Source organism: Crotalus tigris, unplaced genomic scaffold (assembly GCF_016545835.1).
Source record: "Crotalus tigris isolate CLP2741 ecotype Arizona unplaced genomic scaffold, ASM1654583v1 scf7180000017550.10884619, whole genome shotgun sequence".
NCBI classification, from domain to species: Eukaryota; Metazoa; Chordata; class Lepidosauria; order Squamata; family Viperidae; genus Crotalus; species Crotalus tigris.
In genome coordinates this window covers 10,218,293-10,238,521 of record NW_024096468.1, presented here as the reverse complement: position 1 = coordinate 10,238,521, position 20,229 = coordinate 10,218,293, and the positions used below count along the sequence as shown (strand labels likewise).

General features: G+C 35.9%; 1 protein-coding gene across 1 annotated transcript in view; it reads right to left on the bottom strand.

Moving 5' to 3' along the window:
- EIF3H (eukaryotic translation initiation factor 3 subunit H) overlaps positions 1-20,229 on the bottom strand; it is a 76,366-nt gene that overhangs the window by 9,825 nt on the left and 46,312 nt on the right. Inside the window, exons 3-4 of the mRNA XM_039342240.1 lie at positions 13,139-13,306; positions 10,466-10,565 (exon numbers count right to left, since the gene is read on the bottom strand). Of these exons, the coding sequence (XP_039198174.1) occupies positions 10,466-10,565; positions 13,139-13,306 (268 nt within the window). The remainder of the gene's footprint in view (positions 1-10,465; positions 10,566-13,138; positions 13,307-20,229) is intronic.

Here is a 20,229-nt window from a genome sequence, read left to right as displayed (position 1 = left end):
CTATCACCACCATCTCCCACCTAAGCTTTTCAGAGCATAAATTCAAACTTGGCTTTTCTCCAGGCAAGTTTGCTATGCCAGTTACTTTTAAATAATTACTTATGCATTAGAAATTGTATTGGGAAAATACTACAACAATAACTTTTTGGAAGTCCTACATACTTCAAATCAGTATATAAAAAAAATAGAGGCATAATCCTGGCAATTATCCTTTAACAAAAGAATATTGGCTAGATTCATGCAACATTCTAGCTATTAAAGTATCCCATACTGGCTGGGTTCAGTGACATGGTAAACTATAAATTACTGTTTACAAACCATAATGACTGGTCATGCTAAATCAAAACCAGGCAACCATATTATGATATCATCTGTTCTGGGAATTAGATCAATACAGAATGGGATCTTGGATTTTCAATGTTGGTACATTGCACTGTGTACCATTGTGGTCCCTCATTGTTCTTTACCATGCTCTCATGTATAATTTAAAACTATAGGTGGGTTTTAAAGACTTTCAAATTACTCAATTATCAAGTCTGCTCTTTGTGGCCATGATCCAGTTAAAAAACATTGGCATTCAAGTTCTATGGACGAGTGGGAGTAGCAGAGTATTTAAGTTCCTTTTAGCCCTTTTGAAGAAAAAAACCTTTTGCACCACACACACACATATATATGTATATGAGTATGTGTACACACACACACACAGAGAGAGAGAGAGAGAGAGAGAGAGAGAGAGAGAGAGAGAGAGAGAGAGAGAGAGAGAGAGAGAGAGAGAGAGAGAGAGAGAGAGAGAGATACAGAAAGCGGGTATTGAAAAGTCCTGTTGCCGTCTAATTCTCCCACTGGGGAAGAGCAAGGAAACCTTTCTTTTAAACCAATCTTCTCCAGACTGAAGTCCTCCAGAAGTGTTAGGACTTCAACTTCCGAAATATGCTGTCAATAGAATCTAGTGGCCGTGTTGACTAGAATTTCTAGAAATTGAAGTCAACCATATTTAGAGAAGTTGAGACTGAGAAGATGTAGTCAGTGATAGTGCAGAAGGACAGGTTGTCCCATTACACCATCACAGAGAAGAATCATTGTTTCCAGTAGGTGTCTACCATATTAATCAAGAGCTGTGGTGACACAGTGGTTAGAATGCAGTATTGCAGGCTACTTCTGCTGACTGCCGGCTGCCAGCAGTTCGGCAGTTTGATTCTGACCGGCTCAAGGTTGACTCAGCCTTCCCTCCTTCCAAGATCAGGAAAAATGAGGACCCAGATTGTTGAGGGCAATTTGCTGATTCTGTAAACCGCTTAGAGAGGGCTGTAAAGCACTGTGAAGATATATATAAGTCTAAGTGCTATTGCTATTAATTATTCATTGTCTGAAAGAGATAGGAATAGTTTTTAGATGGGTCTTGACCTACATTTTGAGCATTCCCCTCCCCCCAGGAAAATACAGCCTTCCGCACTCTATGTTAAATTGTAGGTTTAAGGAAATTAAAGAGGCTAGACCGATAAGATCAACAGTGGAAAGAGGGAAGGATTTACAAACTCAAGAGTCTAGACCAGCAATAGTAACTAGATCTAAACATAGATAAGGAGGGGAAGAAATGTGTTGAATCTATATCTATCAACGTTAATGGCCTCAACTCTCCAACAAAAAGGAAGAAGTTTTTCAATAGGCTCAATAAGATGAATTTAGATATAATAATGTTACAAGAAGTCCACATTAAAAAACAACATCAATACTTATTAAATTGTCCCAAATTGGGGAATATGTTCGCAGCACTTTCGCAATATAAGAAAGGAGGTGTGGTAGTATATATTAAACAAGAAATTGTGGCTAAGCAAATTTATAAGGACGAAGATGGCAGAATTCTAATTGTGGAAGTAATTTTGAATAAAACCAAAATTCTTTTGGTTGGAATTTATGCCCCGAATGAGGGGCAAAAACATTTCTATAAAAAACTCTACAACATTATTAGCCAATTGGAACATGATAGCATTTGTATAATGGGTGACTATAATGCAATTGTGGATAATAATCTAGATTATAAATGTGGAAAGAATAGAAAAAGAATTAGAGGAACAATATCTGATATTTTCTTTAAAATGGTAGATGAGTTTAATATACAGGATATTTGGAGAGAAAGGAATCCTGGGAAAAAACAGTTTACTTTTTATTCTGGACGTCATCAATCTTGGTCCAGAATTGATATGGTGTGGATGTCAGCTGACTTAAATTTAGAAGTAGAGGAGATTATGATTGATACAAATACCTGGGCTGATCACAATCCGATTAGAATTAAATGGAAGGGGCAAAAAAACACGAGGAGATGGACTCTAAAAAGGGCAATCTTAAATCATAAAGAATTCAAATCAAAATTAGAAGAACAATTGGATCTGTTTTTTAAGTCAAACAAAAAGGAGGATACAAACTGCCAAAATTTATGGGATACAACCAAAGCCTACATGAGAGGCGTTGTAATTTCTTATATGGCTAGGCAACACAAAATCAAAACACAACGCCAAAGACAACTGGAAGAAGAACTACGTAAAGTTGAGGATAACCTGCAAAATGAACCACAAAGATGTGATTTGAAACAACAGATTGATTTAATTAAACATAAGATGGATATTATTACGAAGGAAGATCTAGGACAGCAGATAAAACGTACTAAACAAAATTTCTTTGAAAATGCTAATAAACCAGGGAGATGGTTGGCTTATAAAATCAAAAAACACAATAATAAGCAGAGAGTTACCAACCTTTATAACGCCAAAGGTGATATGGTGTGCCAGAACGAAGGAAAAAAGCTAGTGGCATATGAGTTTTACAAGAATTTATATAAGGACGACGAAAAGAGAAATAACCATGACATAGTACAGTATTTACAACTAGTCGATTTACCCAAGGTGCCAGAAGAATTTAAAACTCTCCTAAATAAAGAGATAACACATTTAGAGCTCTCGGTTGCAATTAAGAAACAGAAAAATAATAAAACACCTGGACCAGATGGTATACCTGCAGAAATGTATAAAATTGCACAAGAATCTTTAAGCCCAATGCTGTTGGACTTATTTAACGAGGTTTTAACCCAAGCTAAAATACCAGCTTCATGGGAAGAAGCCTTCCTCACGTTGATTCCTAAAGAAAACACCAACCTGACACAAATTAAGAACTATAGACCCATTTCTCTTTTGAATTCAGATTACAAAATCTTCATGGCAATAATGGCACAAAGATTGGAAAGGTTCTTAGTGGATTTTATACATATTGATCAAAACGGCTTTCTATCTAAAAGATATATAAGAAACAATATTAGGACTGTTTTGGACATATTGGAATATTATGAAGTACATAATGAAAAGCAAATGTGTTTAATTTTTCTTGATGCCCAAAAAGCATTCGACAATGTAAAATGGGATTTTATGTTTAATCAATTATTGTATATGGACTTTGGGGAAAATTTCTTAAATATGTTTAAATCAGTTTACTCTAAGCAGGTGGCCAAAGTAATAATCAATGGAGAACTGACTGAGAGTTTCCAAATGCAAAAAGGCACAAGGCAAGGCTGCCCACTATCACCATTGTTATTTATATTATCTCTCGAGGTATTAACTAGAGCAATCCGGCAAGATGAACAGATCCAAGGTCTAGAAATCAAGAAAGAGACATTTAAAATACAAGCCTTTGCAGATGATTTAGTTTTTATTATTGAAGAACCACTACAATCAGGGATTAGGCTGATGGAAACATTGAATAGATACGGAGAAATAGCAGGTTTAAAAATAAATAAAGAAAAAACTAAAATGCTTGTCAAAAATATGACTAAAATACAGAAAAGTGAATTGGTTGATAGAATTGGTGTTCAAATTACAAATAAAATTAGACATTTAGGGATACAACTGACTGCCAAATGCGCTACGCTTAAAAGGGATAACTATGATAAGTTAATAGAACAGATTCAAAAAGACTTTGATATTTGGACTAACCTACAGCTCTCTCTTACGGGCAGAATCGCGGTGATTAAAATGAATGTGTTGCCAAAAATTTTATTTTTGTTCCAATGTATACCTATAAAATTAGACAAGAAATTTTTTCAAAATTTGAACAAAATGATGTGTAAATTCATCTGGCAAGGAAAAAGAGCAAGGATTAAATTAAAATTACTACAGGACTCAAAGGAAAGGGGGGGATTTGGTCTTCCAGACTTGGAGAAATATTACCAGGCCGCAGCATTAGTATGGGTAAGAGATTGGATATTACTAAAAAATAGGAGACTATTGTGTCTGGAGGGCCATGACCTACAAATAGGATGGCATGCCATATTATGGGATCATAAATATAAAGTACATAAATATTTTCGAAGTCACTATATTAGGCAAGCTCTTATTGATGTATGGACAAAAATTTGGCAACCAAATTATACCCAAGTACCTAGTTGGATCTCACCGTTAGAAATATATGTACACCCAAAATTTACTCAATTAGACAAGATCATAACATATAAAAATATTTTAGATGAAAGAGGGGAATTGAAATCCAGGAAAACCATCCACGATGAAGGGATAGAATTAGAATGGTGGGCATACCTGCAACTGCAGGCAAGATATCGGAAAGACAAAAAAGAGTTAGGTATTAAATTAGAACCAATAGAATTGGATAAAATAATTTTGGGGTCGGAGGATAAAATGATTAAAAAACTATACTATTATTTGCTAGATCAGGCAACGTACGAGGAACAAGTAAAAGTGACTATGTTGAATTGGAGTAAGGATTTTGGTCTTAATTTTGATCTGCATATATGGCAAGAACTATGGGCAAGAAACAAGAAGCTTACTTTGGCCACCTCTTACAAAGAGAACCTTTACAAAATGTTTTATAGATGGCATCTCCCACCCACAAGATTGTCTAAAATGTATACCAATGTCTCCCCTAAATGTTGGAAATGCAATTTGAAAAGTGGAACTTACTATCATATGTGGTGGGAATGCACGCGAGCTCGTGATTTTTGGAACAGGATTAAAATTTGGTTGGAAGAAATATTAGAGCAAGCGGTAGAACCAAAACCAGAACTCTTTCTATTAGGTTTAACTACGCAAAAACATGACAAAGGCGTATTTTATTTAATGCTACACATTTTAACGGCCTCCAGGCTGGTTTTTGCTCAAAATTGGAGGAACAAGGAAACCCCAACGGAAGAAGAGATCCTGCATAAAATTTTAATATGTGCTGAGATGGACAGGCTTACAATGATTATGAAAGACAAAACGGAACACGAATACTTCGAAATCTGGGGCAAATTTTACCGCTGGTATGAATTAAGAACTGCTCGGACTTCAAACTAATGGTAGAACTAAAAGATATACATAACTGTACATATAATTGTATATATAATTGTATTGTATAAAAGATGAGGTTTATATAGAGGTTAAGAACAAAAAATTATAAAATTATAAAATTTTTGTACTATGATAGGAACTGATAGAAAAATTCACTCTGGAATGTCATGTTTGTCCATTGTTGTTTTAATTGTATTAATGAATAAAAATTAAAAAAAAAAAAAAATTGTAGAAGGACATTCTTCAAGGTTCTTCTCTTTTCAATCAGTCTTCTGCCTTAGGGCACACAGAATGAACTACCCATGAGAGGAAAAATAAAACCCTTCATCTTAATAAAAATATTGAAAAATAAATCCCATACATACTATGTTTTCAAGTATGGGATCCAATACATTTTTCCCTTTCCACAAAAATCAGGGCAAAACCAAAGGACCATAACAGTTTTTGTTCTTCCTTTTTTCTTATCCTTTACTGTTAGATACACCTTTTGATTTAAAATCGACATTTTCCTTATTTTTATTTGCTCAAACTTTCAAAGGGATCTTTTAGTTTTATAAAGAAACCCAATTATTATTTTTGCTGCTTACTATCTAAATATATTTCCTCTTCTCAAATACTAACTGATGATTTTTGCAGTTTTTCAGAAGATGGAACCAACACTTCATTCTCCAAATTGTGAAATAAATATTTACATAGCACCCTGTCCACCTCCAAATCCAACAGACTGTCCCTTTCTTTCCTAGTCTGAACATTACCTTGGGATTTTTCTTAATTTTTTAACAAAATTGAAAAGCTGAAAGACTTAAAAAAAAAAAGCAAATGGCAAAAGAGGAAAGAAAAGATCATTTAGAGAAAGCTTTTCTTTTTTTTCTTTTTTAGTCTGCACTTTTAGAAAGAAACCATACCACCTACAATTTTTTTCTCCCAAACTTTCTCAATCTTGCTACAAAAATGAGGGGGAAAAAAAAAACACTGATGAAAACCCTAGAAAATAGCTTGTGAAATCCAGAATTTATTTCATAGCAGTTCAAAAGCATGCAAATGCAACTAGATAAATAGTTACTGCTTCAGCAGGAAAGGTTACTGTGTTCCATATTTTCATGGTGGCCATATGATGTCATAAATGTCTCTCAGAGAACTGGAGATGAGCACTGCCCCCTTAGGTCAGTAACAATTGGACAGGGGAAACCTTTACATCTTTATATCTATATCACTAATCAAATGTACTTCAATGAGTACCCAGAACTTTTCCTCTAGTTACCACCTGTGATTAGCAGTGTATCAACACCTTCTAGAGACGTCATAATTTTGATCTCTTACTTCCAACTTTATCCTTCATCTAGACCTTCAGAGAACAAGCTATTAATCAAGTTATGTGAACCACACATTCTGCGTTCTAAAGTTCTCTTTAATTATTTGATACTTGTGGATATAAAACACAAGAAGAAATGGAGAATATGTCCAGATAATCTTGTCCCTTAGACACAGATGTGTGTGTTATGTGCTCTAATTAACATCAACCTGAATGCAAAGAAGACTGGTTTAACTAAACACATTCTTAGAAGCTCTTCACATCCTCACTGCCCATAGTATCATAGTATTGTTTTTTTCAGAAGGAAACTCCAGTCCACTGTGGTTCCAAATGAATACACAGCCATTGGCTATCTTTACAAGAATATGACTCTTAAACCATGAGTACTGGCCCTCAAGATCGCCAAGTGTCACTGTAGATTTTGTAGGCTACAATGTGGGCAAACAATTGGCAACATCTGGGCACCATACTGCAAATTAACCTATCCAGGTGGTATTTTGAGATCCCCAAATTAAATAAAAATTGTTCTTTTCCTAACATTAAAATAAATGCAATCTGGTATCTACAAATCTAATAAAATGTCAGTATTCTTCTTCTTTTGGAGGGAGATACACCAAGACCTCATGAAATTTTAAGTCAGAATGCCAACGTCTCAGTAACACTGACTCCCTCCAATATTGTCACAGAACACAATAATGATTCATAGTTCAAACATTGGGCTAAAGCATCTATACTGAATACTTGTGAATTTCTGGCTTGTATGCTACATATATTTCCCCATTTTCTAACACAATTCATTTCTATTCTATCTTATTCATAGAAACAGGGAATTATTCCCTACAATTGCTTAGATCTATTTCTCAATTGCTTACCTGTCAGTAATTTCATCATAATCCAGAGCAGTGGTTCTCAACCTTTCTAATGCCGTGACCCCATAATACAGTTCCGCATGTTGTGGTGACCCCCCAACCACTTATACATCACCAGGTGCCAGGGACATGGCCAAAAAAAAGAGGAAAAAAATGGCGGACAGCCTTGTTTGGCGACCCCCATGAAATAGTCGTTCGACCCCAAATGGGGTCCCGACCCACAGGTTGAGAACCACTGATCTAGAGAGCCTTACAAACACAATCTGGATTTTTATATACCTTCATCTGCCATGACCTTACATGGTACACTGCAAGTTATTTTTAAAGGAACAAGCCTTCAAAATAGTGTGTCACATAATACAGGAGATCCTGGATTAAAGATCTGCTTAAGTCAATAAGCAGGCTTTGGGGTAATTATCTAGGAATACTTTGTCTAGCTGGTTCACAACTGATATACTGCATCTAAATTATTAGAATTGCCAACTGTTGGAATGAATCACAATGCAAAATTGCTCACACCTTGAGGACAGGACAATCTTTGGAATTTTTTTTGGTCCAAGATCCTTTTAAACAATGAGGATCTGTCAGATTATGCAATTTTAAACCATTTATTCTTATATTAAATATATTCAATATTTTCTAGGCTCTCTGGATCTCCTCTGTTCTTATTCTTGAGTCATGAAAGTGATCAATCTATATAATAAGGTGCCCTTGGTTGAATAGAGATGATCAGAGGAGAAACAGTGCTTTGGGCTCAAGCAATTTAGGGGGAAAATTCCATCATTGCTCTGGACTAGAGTTCAACTCAATTTTGTTAATGTTCATGTCAAAAGCTATGTCATGGCAAATCAAGCTGAAACACACTTTAAAAGACATTCAGAGAAAATCCCACTAGTTCTGATACAACAGATTTACAGAACCATGGCTCTAAATCACATTTTAAAAGGTCAATCAATATTTGTCCCAAATGTAGCTTTAAGACAGTTTTGTTCTGCAACTAGAACAAGTGTGGCAATTCTTGTCATTTAAAAGATACTTGTTTTTTTGCTTTGGTACCCATAGAAACAATTTGCTGAAAAAGGAAGGTAATTCCTTCATTTTGAAGACTATATAACAGATAAGCCAACACAATAGTTCATTTCATGCAGTTATACAGTAGTAATTTGAGAGCAGTGTGGTGGCCTAGAGGTGGAGCTCTCACTCAGGAGAGCTGTGAGTTCGATCCTAGGTAGCGGCAGATATTTTTCTCTCTGAGTGCAAAGAGAAATATCTGCTGTGAGCTCCGTGTAGGCATCAGGAAGGGCATCCAGCCACTTAAATGCTCAGCTCCATTCAGCTGGCCTGACTCCCTGTTGATGCAAGGGATTACAGCAGTGTTTCTCAACTTGACAATTTTAAGGCATGTGGACTTCAATTCCCAGAATTCCACAGTCAGCAATGCTGGCTGTGGAATTCTGGGAGTTGAAGTCCACATGCCTTAAAATTGTCAAGGTTGAGAAACACTGGATTATAGGGTTGTTAAAAGAAAAAAAATACAGTAGTAATTTGTCTTCACTTTTTTATTTTATACTCCTAAAATTTCCAGAAATTCTATCATCCCACTATGACTAGGTCTGACTTTCTTAGCTTCTGAAGGAGTCCAAACAAAATCAGCTTGATGCTACTATCAGACAGTACTACATACATTTAATTTTAATAAAAAGTAAATAAAATCAAAGGGTCAGTTTGGTATGTTGGTGAAGGCACTGGGCTACAAACCAAGAGTCTGTGAATTCTAGTCCTACCTTAGGCATGAAGCTATCTAAGTGATTTTGAGCCAATCATTCTGTCCCAGACCTAGGCAATTGGCAAACTACTTGTAAAATCTTGGGAAAAAAAAAACTGTAGGGACTAGTACAGGAAGTTGCCAAGAGTCCTGATTCAAAGGGCACAATAAACAGAAACTCACAGAGTAAATGAGATGCATTGATGTATTGCCCATAGAAAACCTTTAAAAAAAAACAATTCTCACCTTCAAACAAGATAGGGTTATAAATCTCTTCTTTAGTGTGATGTGTGACCCCAGATTACAATGTTGTATTCAATAATTTTAAGCACATTGTGCAAATTGGGCCATAGACACTCAAGGTTACGTAGATTGTGGTCTTCAAGATCCTCTATATGTAAGCCTTGTTAGTTTTGTTAAAACTTAGAATAGGGACCATTATATGCAGGGGAATACTCAGAAGTAAAACATTTAGGATTAATGGAAAAGCCATGGAATATAAGATAACTGAAAATATTATTATATGCAAAAGTGGAAAGATTAGACGCTATGCAGTAGGGAGGAATGGTTGGTGAACTTGACAGCTTTTCTTCAAAAGGATAAATTGACTTCACTGATTACAGAAAAGACATTACCTACATTTATGGATGACTGGAAGCCCTTATGTACTTTTTGCGTAAAAAATGAAAAAAAAAACCTTGTGAATTATGGTTTTGATAATTACACAGGATAGGTTATATAAAGAAGAGAAATATGATAAAACTTTAGAGAAAGAGGTTAAAATATATTTATAACTGCTGTGAAGAATATCAGAAGCCACTTTATATCTTTATATCTAAAAGTTTTAATTACACACAAACACACACATACACACAAAATAAAAACAGATTCTTAATATTAACATTTTAAAGTAAAGAATTGAACTCTTACATTTTCGGTTTGTTCTGTTCAATCTGATTTGCCTTAAGCACTTGTCCTCTGTCTCGAATGACAGGCATAACAAATCTTTCTTTGGTGAAGCATATGTTGCTTCTTTATCCTATCAGTTATCTCTCAATACTTGCAGCTACTGGGAAAGCACATATATCATACCTCTGTAGGTTTTACAGAGTTTCACCGCAAATGATTTCACTATTTTATGCCTTCGGTCCATCTGCCACCCACATCCAGAATTTCCCTCTGCACTTACGCTTCTGGAGAGAAATCCTTCTCTTTGCAAACCTCCATCAATTTAGGTGTCAGATGATATGCTTTTAGGGAGAGATAGCCCTGAGACGTTTTTATAGGATCTGAGAGAAATAAAGAGGAGAGCAATGAAATTTCATCTGAGCAATTCATATTGGGCAATTTTTTGTATGTCTTTTAATTATCAGAAAAAAAATGTCGGTATTGTTTTGATCCCTTTATGAAACCACAATTTGTGTAAAGAAACACGAATTGCATGTATTATTACTATTGGTATTGGCATTATTAAATGTTTTATTTTTATGGCTGCATATCAAAATATTATGCAATAATGAAAACAGATTCTATCTAAAAGAACATCTTAATGATTTAATTTCAAAATGATATACAATAGTGGAAATAGATCTTCTCTAAAAAATTGTATTGATTTAATTCCATTTCTATATAGAGATCAGTAACAAAAATGTATGAGTTATTTAGAATGGTAAGAATATAACAGCTTAGCCAACTGGGGAATTCTGGGAGTTGAAGTTCACATATCTTAAAGCTATCAAGATTGGGAAACTCTGGAACAGAATTCTATCCACAAAAAGAATGAGGAGCACCTTGGCTTGCATAGTTAGTACGCTGGATTGACAGCCCATGCTCAAGACCCAAGTGCTGCCATGGGATGGAGTAAGCTCCCATCCTTCACTTTAGCTCTTGCTGGGAACACAAAAGGAGCCCTCAACTGGTCATCCTCCAGTCAATGAGATGTCACCAACTAATCCTTTCAACCCGGAAGTGCCTCAATGCTTCCAATATGAGGGCAATGCAAAAAAAAGGAAGGAGATAATTGATTTTTTTGTCATATTCCTCAAAAAGAGTAGGAAGAAATTAAAACAAGCATATATTTGGGAAGACAATTCCACAGAACGGGGTGCATTAAAGCTTAGCTTCTTAAATTCCTGCCCCCCTTTTGCCTGGGGTTAAATGGTAACTATTGGAGTGAGAGTTCTCTTGAAAGAGCTGAAAATAACCCGTTCCATGATTTCAGAACCTCAATGTAGAGTAATTGTAAAGGCAGAAGAAGCAAAACTGATTTGCTTCTGAATGGCTTCCTGTTCCTATTCTTATTTTTGAAATAAGAAAAAGAGACAAAACTCTTATCATCAAAAATTGCCTATTTTGCTGCTGTATTACATAGGTGCAATCTTCAACTGCTGGAAAACCACATGCAGTCAGTCCATAGTTTGCCCATTCTGGATTAGAGTTTCGAAATGTGACAGCCAATATTTTAAATAGTTCCAGAAACAAATTGGGGATTGACACAGAAAGGAATACGAGAAAGCGGGAATCAAATTTCTAAAATAATACTAGAAAAGTGAGTTTTAAGAATTGTTATTTTATTTTCTTATCTTCCCCAATGCAAATAACCCAGACTCAGGGTCCACCCACTCATCAACAGCATTACCTCTTACCATATTTAAGACTCAAGGGAGGTACATGATGTAGCACAGTATGCAGACTCAGTATTTTTTTTTAAAAAAACATATTTATTTAGATAAATGTTCCAGTTGCCTTGTTTTTTTTAACGTGTACATACTTTACATGTTGATGAGCTATCATTAAAGATGGAAAAATTATGAATTTTAAAAAGAAAAAGTATATAGTCTCTAGGAAAAAGGAGCTGTAACATCTGTGGTGAGATAACAGCTGAGGCAGACTTGCCACACAGCAATTAAAAAAAATACCAAACAAAAATATATTTATGCTGGTTGTCTAAAACCCAAACCCAGCAAAACCTTTAGCGATCAAGTGATAAAATGAAAACCCAAATAGAGTGAAACAAGTGGAAAATTCATCAGGACCTGATGATGCAATATTTCCAGCCAGAATAAGTATATACTTTAACAACTTGTTCTTTACTGTAATCCAATTGTTAACATACTGAAACAATTTAGGGGCAGCTTGTAAGATTGATCGTATTCATTAGTATTTTTTCTGACAGACACTCAGGACGTTACATTTACTTCTCAGCTGGAAACTATATGTGAGCTTGCCAGATATGGCAAAACTGTTGAGTATTCAGGGAGGGGACAGCTATAAAGCTGTTAAATTGCCTACGGTTCTGATACAGCGCAGAACATCTGGTCTGGAGAGCTTAGGAAACGCCATTAGAAAAAAAAATCAGCAGAAAAGGGGGTGGGGGAAAATCTTCGTCAACGAAAACAGTCCAGGTTTTGTATGTTTCTATCAGATGCATAAAAATTGGGAAAGGGGCGGGGGGGGGGGAGAAGAGAAATACTTGGCAATCTGCTTTATGATTGGTCAGTCTTATGCCGAGCCAGACGTTCCAGCAAGCTGGGCTTGTTAAGACATCTGGTGTAGTTCCACTCGCCCCTTCCATGAGGGATGGGAATTGGGAGGAATAAAAATGAAGCAGCTCCTCTGGCATTCCAAAACATACACATCAGGGCTCTGATAGCAAGAAAAATAAACAAAAAGAAGGAAACTCTGTCTAGACTTTGCTGCTGCTGAGGCTGCTGCAGACACAGAGTTGGTATTTACTTGCAAAAGGTCTGCCAAGGCAGCTCTTGAGGCAGGGAGTTCATAGGCAATGTATATAATAATATTGAGGAATTAGGGGTGGTGGTGGTGATGGAAGGAATAATACAGGAAAACCACAAATGCTAACCGTAAATGAGAACGACAGATTCCTCTATGGCGTGCTGGTAACTGAACTGGGAATCCAGGAGAGCACGGGTAACAAAGGAGCCGTAGTATGTAGACTGATACCAGCCGACATGGAGATGGTCAATATTGACATGGCGAAGACTACGCATCATTTCCATCTGATATTGAACTGGAGAGAAGAGAGGGAAAAAAAGAGAGGAACAATAAGCATTTTGTAGGATAAGTTTACATCTGAATCTCGGCCATTTCTAAAGGATGCCCTAGTGCAGGGTAGGCAACCTTGGCTCTTTTATGACTCGTGGACTTCAACTCCCAGAATTCCTGAGCCAGCCATGCTTAGGGGAAAGAGAGAGGTTTCCAAGCTGAGCCATGCTGGCTCAGGAATTCGGGGAGTTGAAGTCCATGAGTCATAAATGAGCCAAGGTTGCCTACTCCCGCCCTAGTGAAATAAGGAAGGCTGAGAAGCTGCTGTCCTATTTGGATCTGAGGAATCTCTTGAGATTGCACAGTTCAGAGACACGAAGCAGAGTCCTGCTACTCATTCTTGACTTCTTTGAAGGCAAACCTTTCCAGGTTTTCAAGTGGATCTCAGGATGTCTAGTGCCTTGAATTTGGAGAGACAATCACAATGGATGATAGTTTTAAAACCTGTGATTCTAAAAGGAGGGATTAGTGAGGCATGTTCAGGTATGTTCAGGTAAAGAGAAACAATTTCTACTTGTCTCAGGAAAGTCCACTGCCAGAATTAATGGGCAGATTATTCAACCTTTGAATAAGGCAGTTACTCTCATTGCCTGAAGAGCTGGAAGGCTGGGCTGCTCCATTCAACTCTTCAAATATCACTTTTTCACAAGTACTAATACCACACTAAATATTCCCCATTCTGTGTCTGTACATCTGTTACTTCTCAGTGAACTTAGTATTTCTCTTAAATACTATATCAATTCTCTAAACTATCAAGACTGGTTAGGATTGCCCTTGCCTATCAGTCTTCTAAAGCATTTGTCTTATCCAATTATGTGTCCTCTGGAATAATAAGTATTCCCTTCATCTTTTCATTCAAATCTCTTGTAAAAAGTACAAGAATCAGAATTATTTGCCCCTCAATAATTTGTTCTAGTTTGAACTATTTGTGCTCACTCTTTGAATATGATTTTAAATCCAACTAAGTAACCATTAGGTTCTCACACCATCCAATCGGGTAACTAGCTTGCTAATCAGAATGCCATAAGGTACTTTTGTCAAATGTTTTGACTGTTTTCAAAATGATTACGGATCAATTGCTTTCTTAAATATTGATGCCTAAATGACTGATCAATAGTTCTCTGGATTCTTTCTCCTATTGATTTTTAACAAACATAACATCCTCTCCTCCAGTAATATGGGACTTGACTTGTTCTCCAGGACTTCACAAAGTTAGTAAGTAAGAATTTGGCCAGACTTTTGATTATACACAGCTTCACTTTGCCTTAAAATCACAAAGTCTAACATTATATGACATTCTCCCAGTGTTCCTATTATATTGACTAAGTATTTTTTCCTTTTGTGTGTTTGTGTGTATACTTTTTATTAGAATTTTAAAAATTGACTAAGTCTTTTCTTTTGGTTTGTGTCAAGTATAGCTGATCTTCCTGTGTTGTTCTGCACTCTCTAAATCAGAAAACTGTGAGCAAGACATAACAACAATTTTATGAAAGGACTATGCTTAGTAGAATTTGACTCTCAAAAATGTTGGGAGTCCCTCGTCGCTACAATTTCATGTCTCTCTTAACAATTTACAATATAAAATTCTAAGATCTACAGTGAGGTTTTCTAAAATATAAGTCACATTTTCTCTGTTTTCATCCTTCCTCATTATTTTGCAGCTGTTTTTAGCCCAGTCCAATCTGCCCTGGTTCCTCCAGAAAAGAAAAAAAAAAAAGGGATTAATTTCCATTTTTCCCAAGACAAGGTTTATCTATTGGTTTTTGCAACAACAGGGCCCCAGATCTGCTAATACGGCTTTAAATCAGTCTTTCCCAACAACTGTTAATCAAAACAACTGATTATTTAGGAAATCATATTTTGGATACAGCTACTCATTGCAGTTATAATTCTTTCCAAAGTGAAATTGTGCTTAAATAACCTCTATTATTGCCCATGCTTACTGCCCATTTCTAATCAATCAAACTACTGTAATTGGATAATATGTAATTATTTATAGCATGCTTTCTGAAGTGAACAAAAGAATCTTGCTGTATCGCAGAAAAGGCCTATTTAGTTGGGCCTCCTGTGTCCTAGATTGGCCAGCAAGATGTATTTGGTAGCTTGCTACATATTACAAGAGGAGTTCATACGTATGTATTACCTAAATATACCTTACAATAAACCTGTATGATAGCACTGTATTAAACTTTTACGTCCTTTGGGGGAGAAAGAGGATGGCAGTTTCAAAATAGGTTCCATACACTACCTAGGAATTTCATTTCAAAACAATATGCAGTCTATCAATCCCTGATTTATCTTTAAAAGACTGAAATAATGTGAAGAAGTAACAACAAATGGACCAACACTACTGCATATGGAAAAGGATTTGAGGAATCCTGGGTACTCTCTAAGCTTGGTTGTTTTCTTGCAGATGTTTCGTTACCCAACAGCACTGATGATGTTACCTAGTTTGGGTAATGAAATGTCTACAAGAAAAAAACCAAGCTCAGAGACCCCCAAGGACCCCTCATTTCAACCCTGAGCTACAAATATTCTCCTTTATTGGAAAAGGATTTCAATCTGTAACCATTGTCACAATGCTATATTTCTACTTTTTCCCAACCTGGATGCGGACTTAAAATTCAGGATAGTTGGTAAGTCTCTTAATCCATGTTCTATGGCATCCTTATAGGGTGGGAAGAAGATGGGGGTTTGTGTGATCTTCTCTTTCCAGCGTATTTGTTGGCTTTACATTCGGCAACATGCCTTGAACGGAATGGAGCAAATTTCATTATTCTGACTCAATTCTTTCTCCAATGATTTCTGAATCTTCTTTCAAAGTGGAATGTCGTTTTATCATTTAAATAAATACATTTACAGCAGAAACAAGAATGTGTGGCACAGGCCATCAGCTTCTTGCTGACATAAACAGGATCCAGACACAGAATGGAGACAATTAATACATTTTTATATAATCTTTGCATACACATATATACACGTAAGCTTCCAAAAAGCTAATTGAATTATTGTTAACCATTTCCAGAGTACAAATGAAGACAAGATTTTTTGTGTTGCAAAATATGCAGAAAGTTAACTATGTTAAATATAAACCCATAACGAAAAAAGTTTACAAAATAGCCTATAGTACCAGAAAGTTCTTTTAAACTTTTGATTTAATTTATATTTTACATACAGCTAATTTCACAAGAGAGCGAGTTTGTTCTAGTGGTTAAAGCACGAAACTAGAAACCAGGAGACTGAATTCTAGGTCCATCTTGGGCATGAAAGCCAGCTAGATGACTTTGGGCCAGTCACATTCTTCCTAATGTCAGGTCTGGGCAACAAGCCAATAGGTCAATTCCTGACACAATCAATGGAACAACAGTTGGTTGATTTGATAAAAGAAAAAAAAAGGGTACCCTGCATATGTGGGAAAACACTAGGAAGGAAAAAAAATAAAGGCATTTATGAAATAATAATAGTAGGAGGAGAAAATGGAGGTGGTTTATTGTTAGCTCTTTAATTCATTTTGAGAGTGGCCTACAGACCCAAATTTTCTCCAGATTTGATCCTTCAATTTTTAGAGTTTACAAGCTAAAAGCAGAGAGGAATGCCTAATTCTGACATTACAAAAAAAATGGGAATTGGATCAAGCCATGGGATCTTGCAGGACTCTCTCACTGGTATACAGATTAAAAACTTTGGAGACCATGGAAGTAGGGGGATTCCTACCTCTTAAGAATTTTTCAGAGGAAAAGTTGATATTCTGTGTATAAGTGAAATATACATAACAATTATTTGAATCCTAATTTAATTTGGGACTCTGGTCAAACAGAACGTTTGAGGGAAATCAAGTAAATAAATAAGTAAATATATTATTGTTTTGCTTTACCAGTTGAAAAAAACACAATTTATAACATCGTTTGGCATACTTACAGAGCAATTCCTCAAAAGCAAAACTCGGGTTAGTGGAATTTACTTATATGTCAAATCCCACAGCTGCATCCTTAAAAGTTTAGTACACCACTATACATATATGCCTACTTACAAAATAGGCTTCACTGAGTTGAGGAGAATGCATTCCACTGAAGTATACATGGCATGAAAACTGGTTCCTTCCCTCTACTTTTAGATTACTGTTCCAATTATCCTGGCTACAAACCATACCAAATACAATCAACTACCTTTTATACCGTTCTTAGATTATATGTTTTGAGAGCGTAGCCTTTTCTGGTAAGATATTCCATTTGCTCCAACAGAGAAAATATATATATATATTTTTCTTTCCTACCCCAGGTGTCCCAAATATTTCTAATTTTTCAATTTGTTCTTATAAAAAATGGGGAGAAAGGGAGATATGTTTTGAATTCTTTCAAACAGCCATAGTTTGCTTGACTATTTATTTTAGTCAAAGGATGTGGTAATGGTAAGAAATATTTTTTCACCCATGGCTTAGCCTCTCAGCACATCACAGATGATTAATATGCTTGTGAGGCACTACAGGCTAACAGATCTTTTAGTAGGCTAGTGTTATGCATATGCCAGATTTAAAATTCTTAGCTAGTGCTATAATATTGTGGCCAATTTGTCAAACTGAGGTCCACACATTTTTATTAACCAGATGAGATTTCTATTTCTATTTGACCTTTTCTTGGGAATGTGGGTCTTCTCCTTGGTGTTGTGCTTTAAGGGTGTTGAGATTATCCAGAAATTATCATCAGAGTTTGAAATTCAGAAGAAAATGCCTTTCTTTTTGTGTCAAGCTTTTAAACATCTTTAAAATCCTGCACAACTGTACCACACATATCTCCCTCTAGGTTTGTTATTATATTTGTGTTATAATTTTAACAGAGGTGGGTGCAATGGCTCAGCAATTAAAGATGCTGAGCTTGTCAGCTGGAAAGCTAACAGCTTGGGTTTGAGACCTGAGTGCTGCACAACAGGGTGACCTCCTATTATAAGAGCCGAGGTGGCGCAGTTAGAGTGCAGTACTGCAGGCCACTTTAGCTGACTGTGTTCAGCAGGTCAGCGGTTCAAATCTCACCGGCTCAAGGTTGACTCAGCCTTCCATCCTTCTGGGGTAGGTAAAATGAGGACCCAGATTGTTGGGGGCAATGTAAATATATATATACATTGCTTACTGGTCCGCTTAGAGAGTGCTTGCACTTAAAGCGGTATATAAGTCTCATAAATAAATAAATAAAATAAACTTGTCCCAGTTCCTGCCCACCTACCAGTTTGAAAGCAAGCAAATGTGAGTAGATAAATAGGTACCACTTCAGTAGAAGGTAACAGTGTGCCTCAGTGAATAATCATGCTGGCCACATGACCGTGGAAATGTCTTCAGACAATCCTGGCTCACTCAGTAAGAAACAGAGATAAGCACTGCCCTCTAGAATCAGATACGACTGGAAAGGGGAAACCTTGACCTTTTAATGGAAAAAGAGGAAGAGGACGTCTCCAAAGGGAGAATCAGAAGCCTTTTTGCATACTGTCTATGTATAAATGAAAAACTTAAGGTTGTAGCCTAGCTGTGAATGCATCAGAGATTATCCTTGTTCTTGGTGGTCCTGATGCCAATCACCAGCCTATAGTTTGAATTTGCTATGTTAGCCAAATAGGTGAGAAATAATCTTCTGGCTACAACAAGAGAAGAAACCCATAGTGTGTTCTGTTTATGGCTTTTGTTTGTAACCACGGTCATGGCTAACTATCTTAAAGTTGCCCTATCATCCAAACACTGTTATTAAGAGAGCCCTTAATATTTTTTAATTTATTATGGAAGTATGAAATACTGACAATCATTTGTGTAACATCTGGCTGCTCAGTTCTTAGGAAAGGTAGACCAATTGGACTATTTCCATTTTTCTCAGTTTCTACATATGGTCCCATTTTTCTGTGTTCATCTCTCATTTTCTTCCAGTTCTCATAAAAAAAGGTATTTAGTATTTTTAACCACAATTTACGCATTTCTAAATATATTTTTTCTCAAAGTACACAATTCTAAACATATTGTACTCTAAATGTATATTTTGTACACTCTTTAGTATGTTTTCCATGCCAAAACTTGCATCACAAAATTTGGAGAGGCATAAAATCCAAACAATTATTGAGTTCCCATCCATAGATTTGTCTGAGGGTGCAGATGAGCTTGGCTTGATTTGAACTGTGGGTTGGATTAAATCCTCAATCCCTATTTATCACAGAACTATGACTGGCTGTGGTTTAATAACACTACATCTCGTGATAAAGATGAAACTACCACTATTACTTTCAAAATAATAGAGAAATGAAGCATATTATGTATTTCACACTATAATTTTTTCTATGAGGAATTTTTTAGTTTTATGTATGTTTTAAAATGTGCAGAGCACTATCCTGCAGAAATTAATCAATCTCCAGCTTCTGATATCAATAGGGACAAAATTAAGCAAATGAGTAACTCTCCTAAAACCTGTCAAATATAATAGGACAGCTTCTAATCATTATACCTTTTCAAGGAACTTTTTAAAAAAAAAAAAATTACAAGTTGTAAGCTTGCAACATTACTCCACTTTCAGGTGTGTGTGTGTGTGTGTGTGTGTGTGTGTGTGTGTGTGTGTGTATAAAACATTTATTATTTTTTTCCAAAATAAAGCTAAAACCTGGTTTGCCAACTCTATTATCCTGCCTCCACTAAGTTTGTTCAGGATTATAGACTAATATCTTCAACAACAACAACAACAACAACAACAACAGATTACAAATATTCCACATCAAATTACAAAATATGTTATAAGTAAAATGAGAATAAGCAGACTCATTTCATTTAGAACCCTTGATAAGATTTTAATACATAACTGGAAATATGTATGGTATAAACTCCTGGGAATATGTAAAATCTGATTTTGAACAGGGTGATGAGAT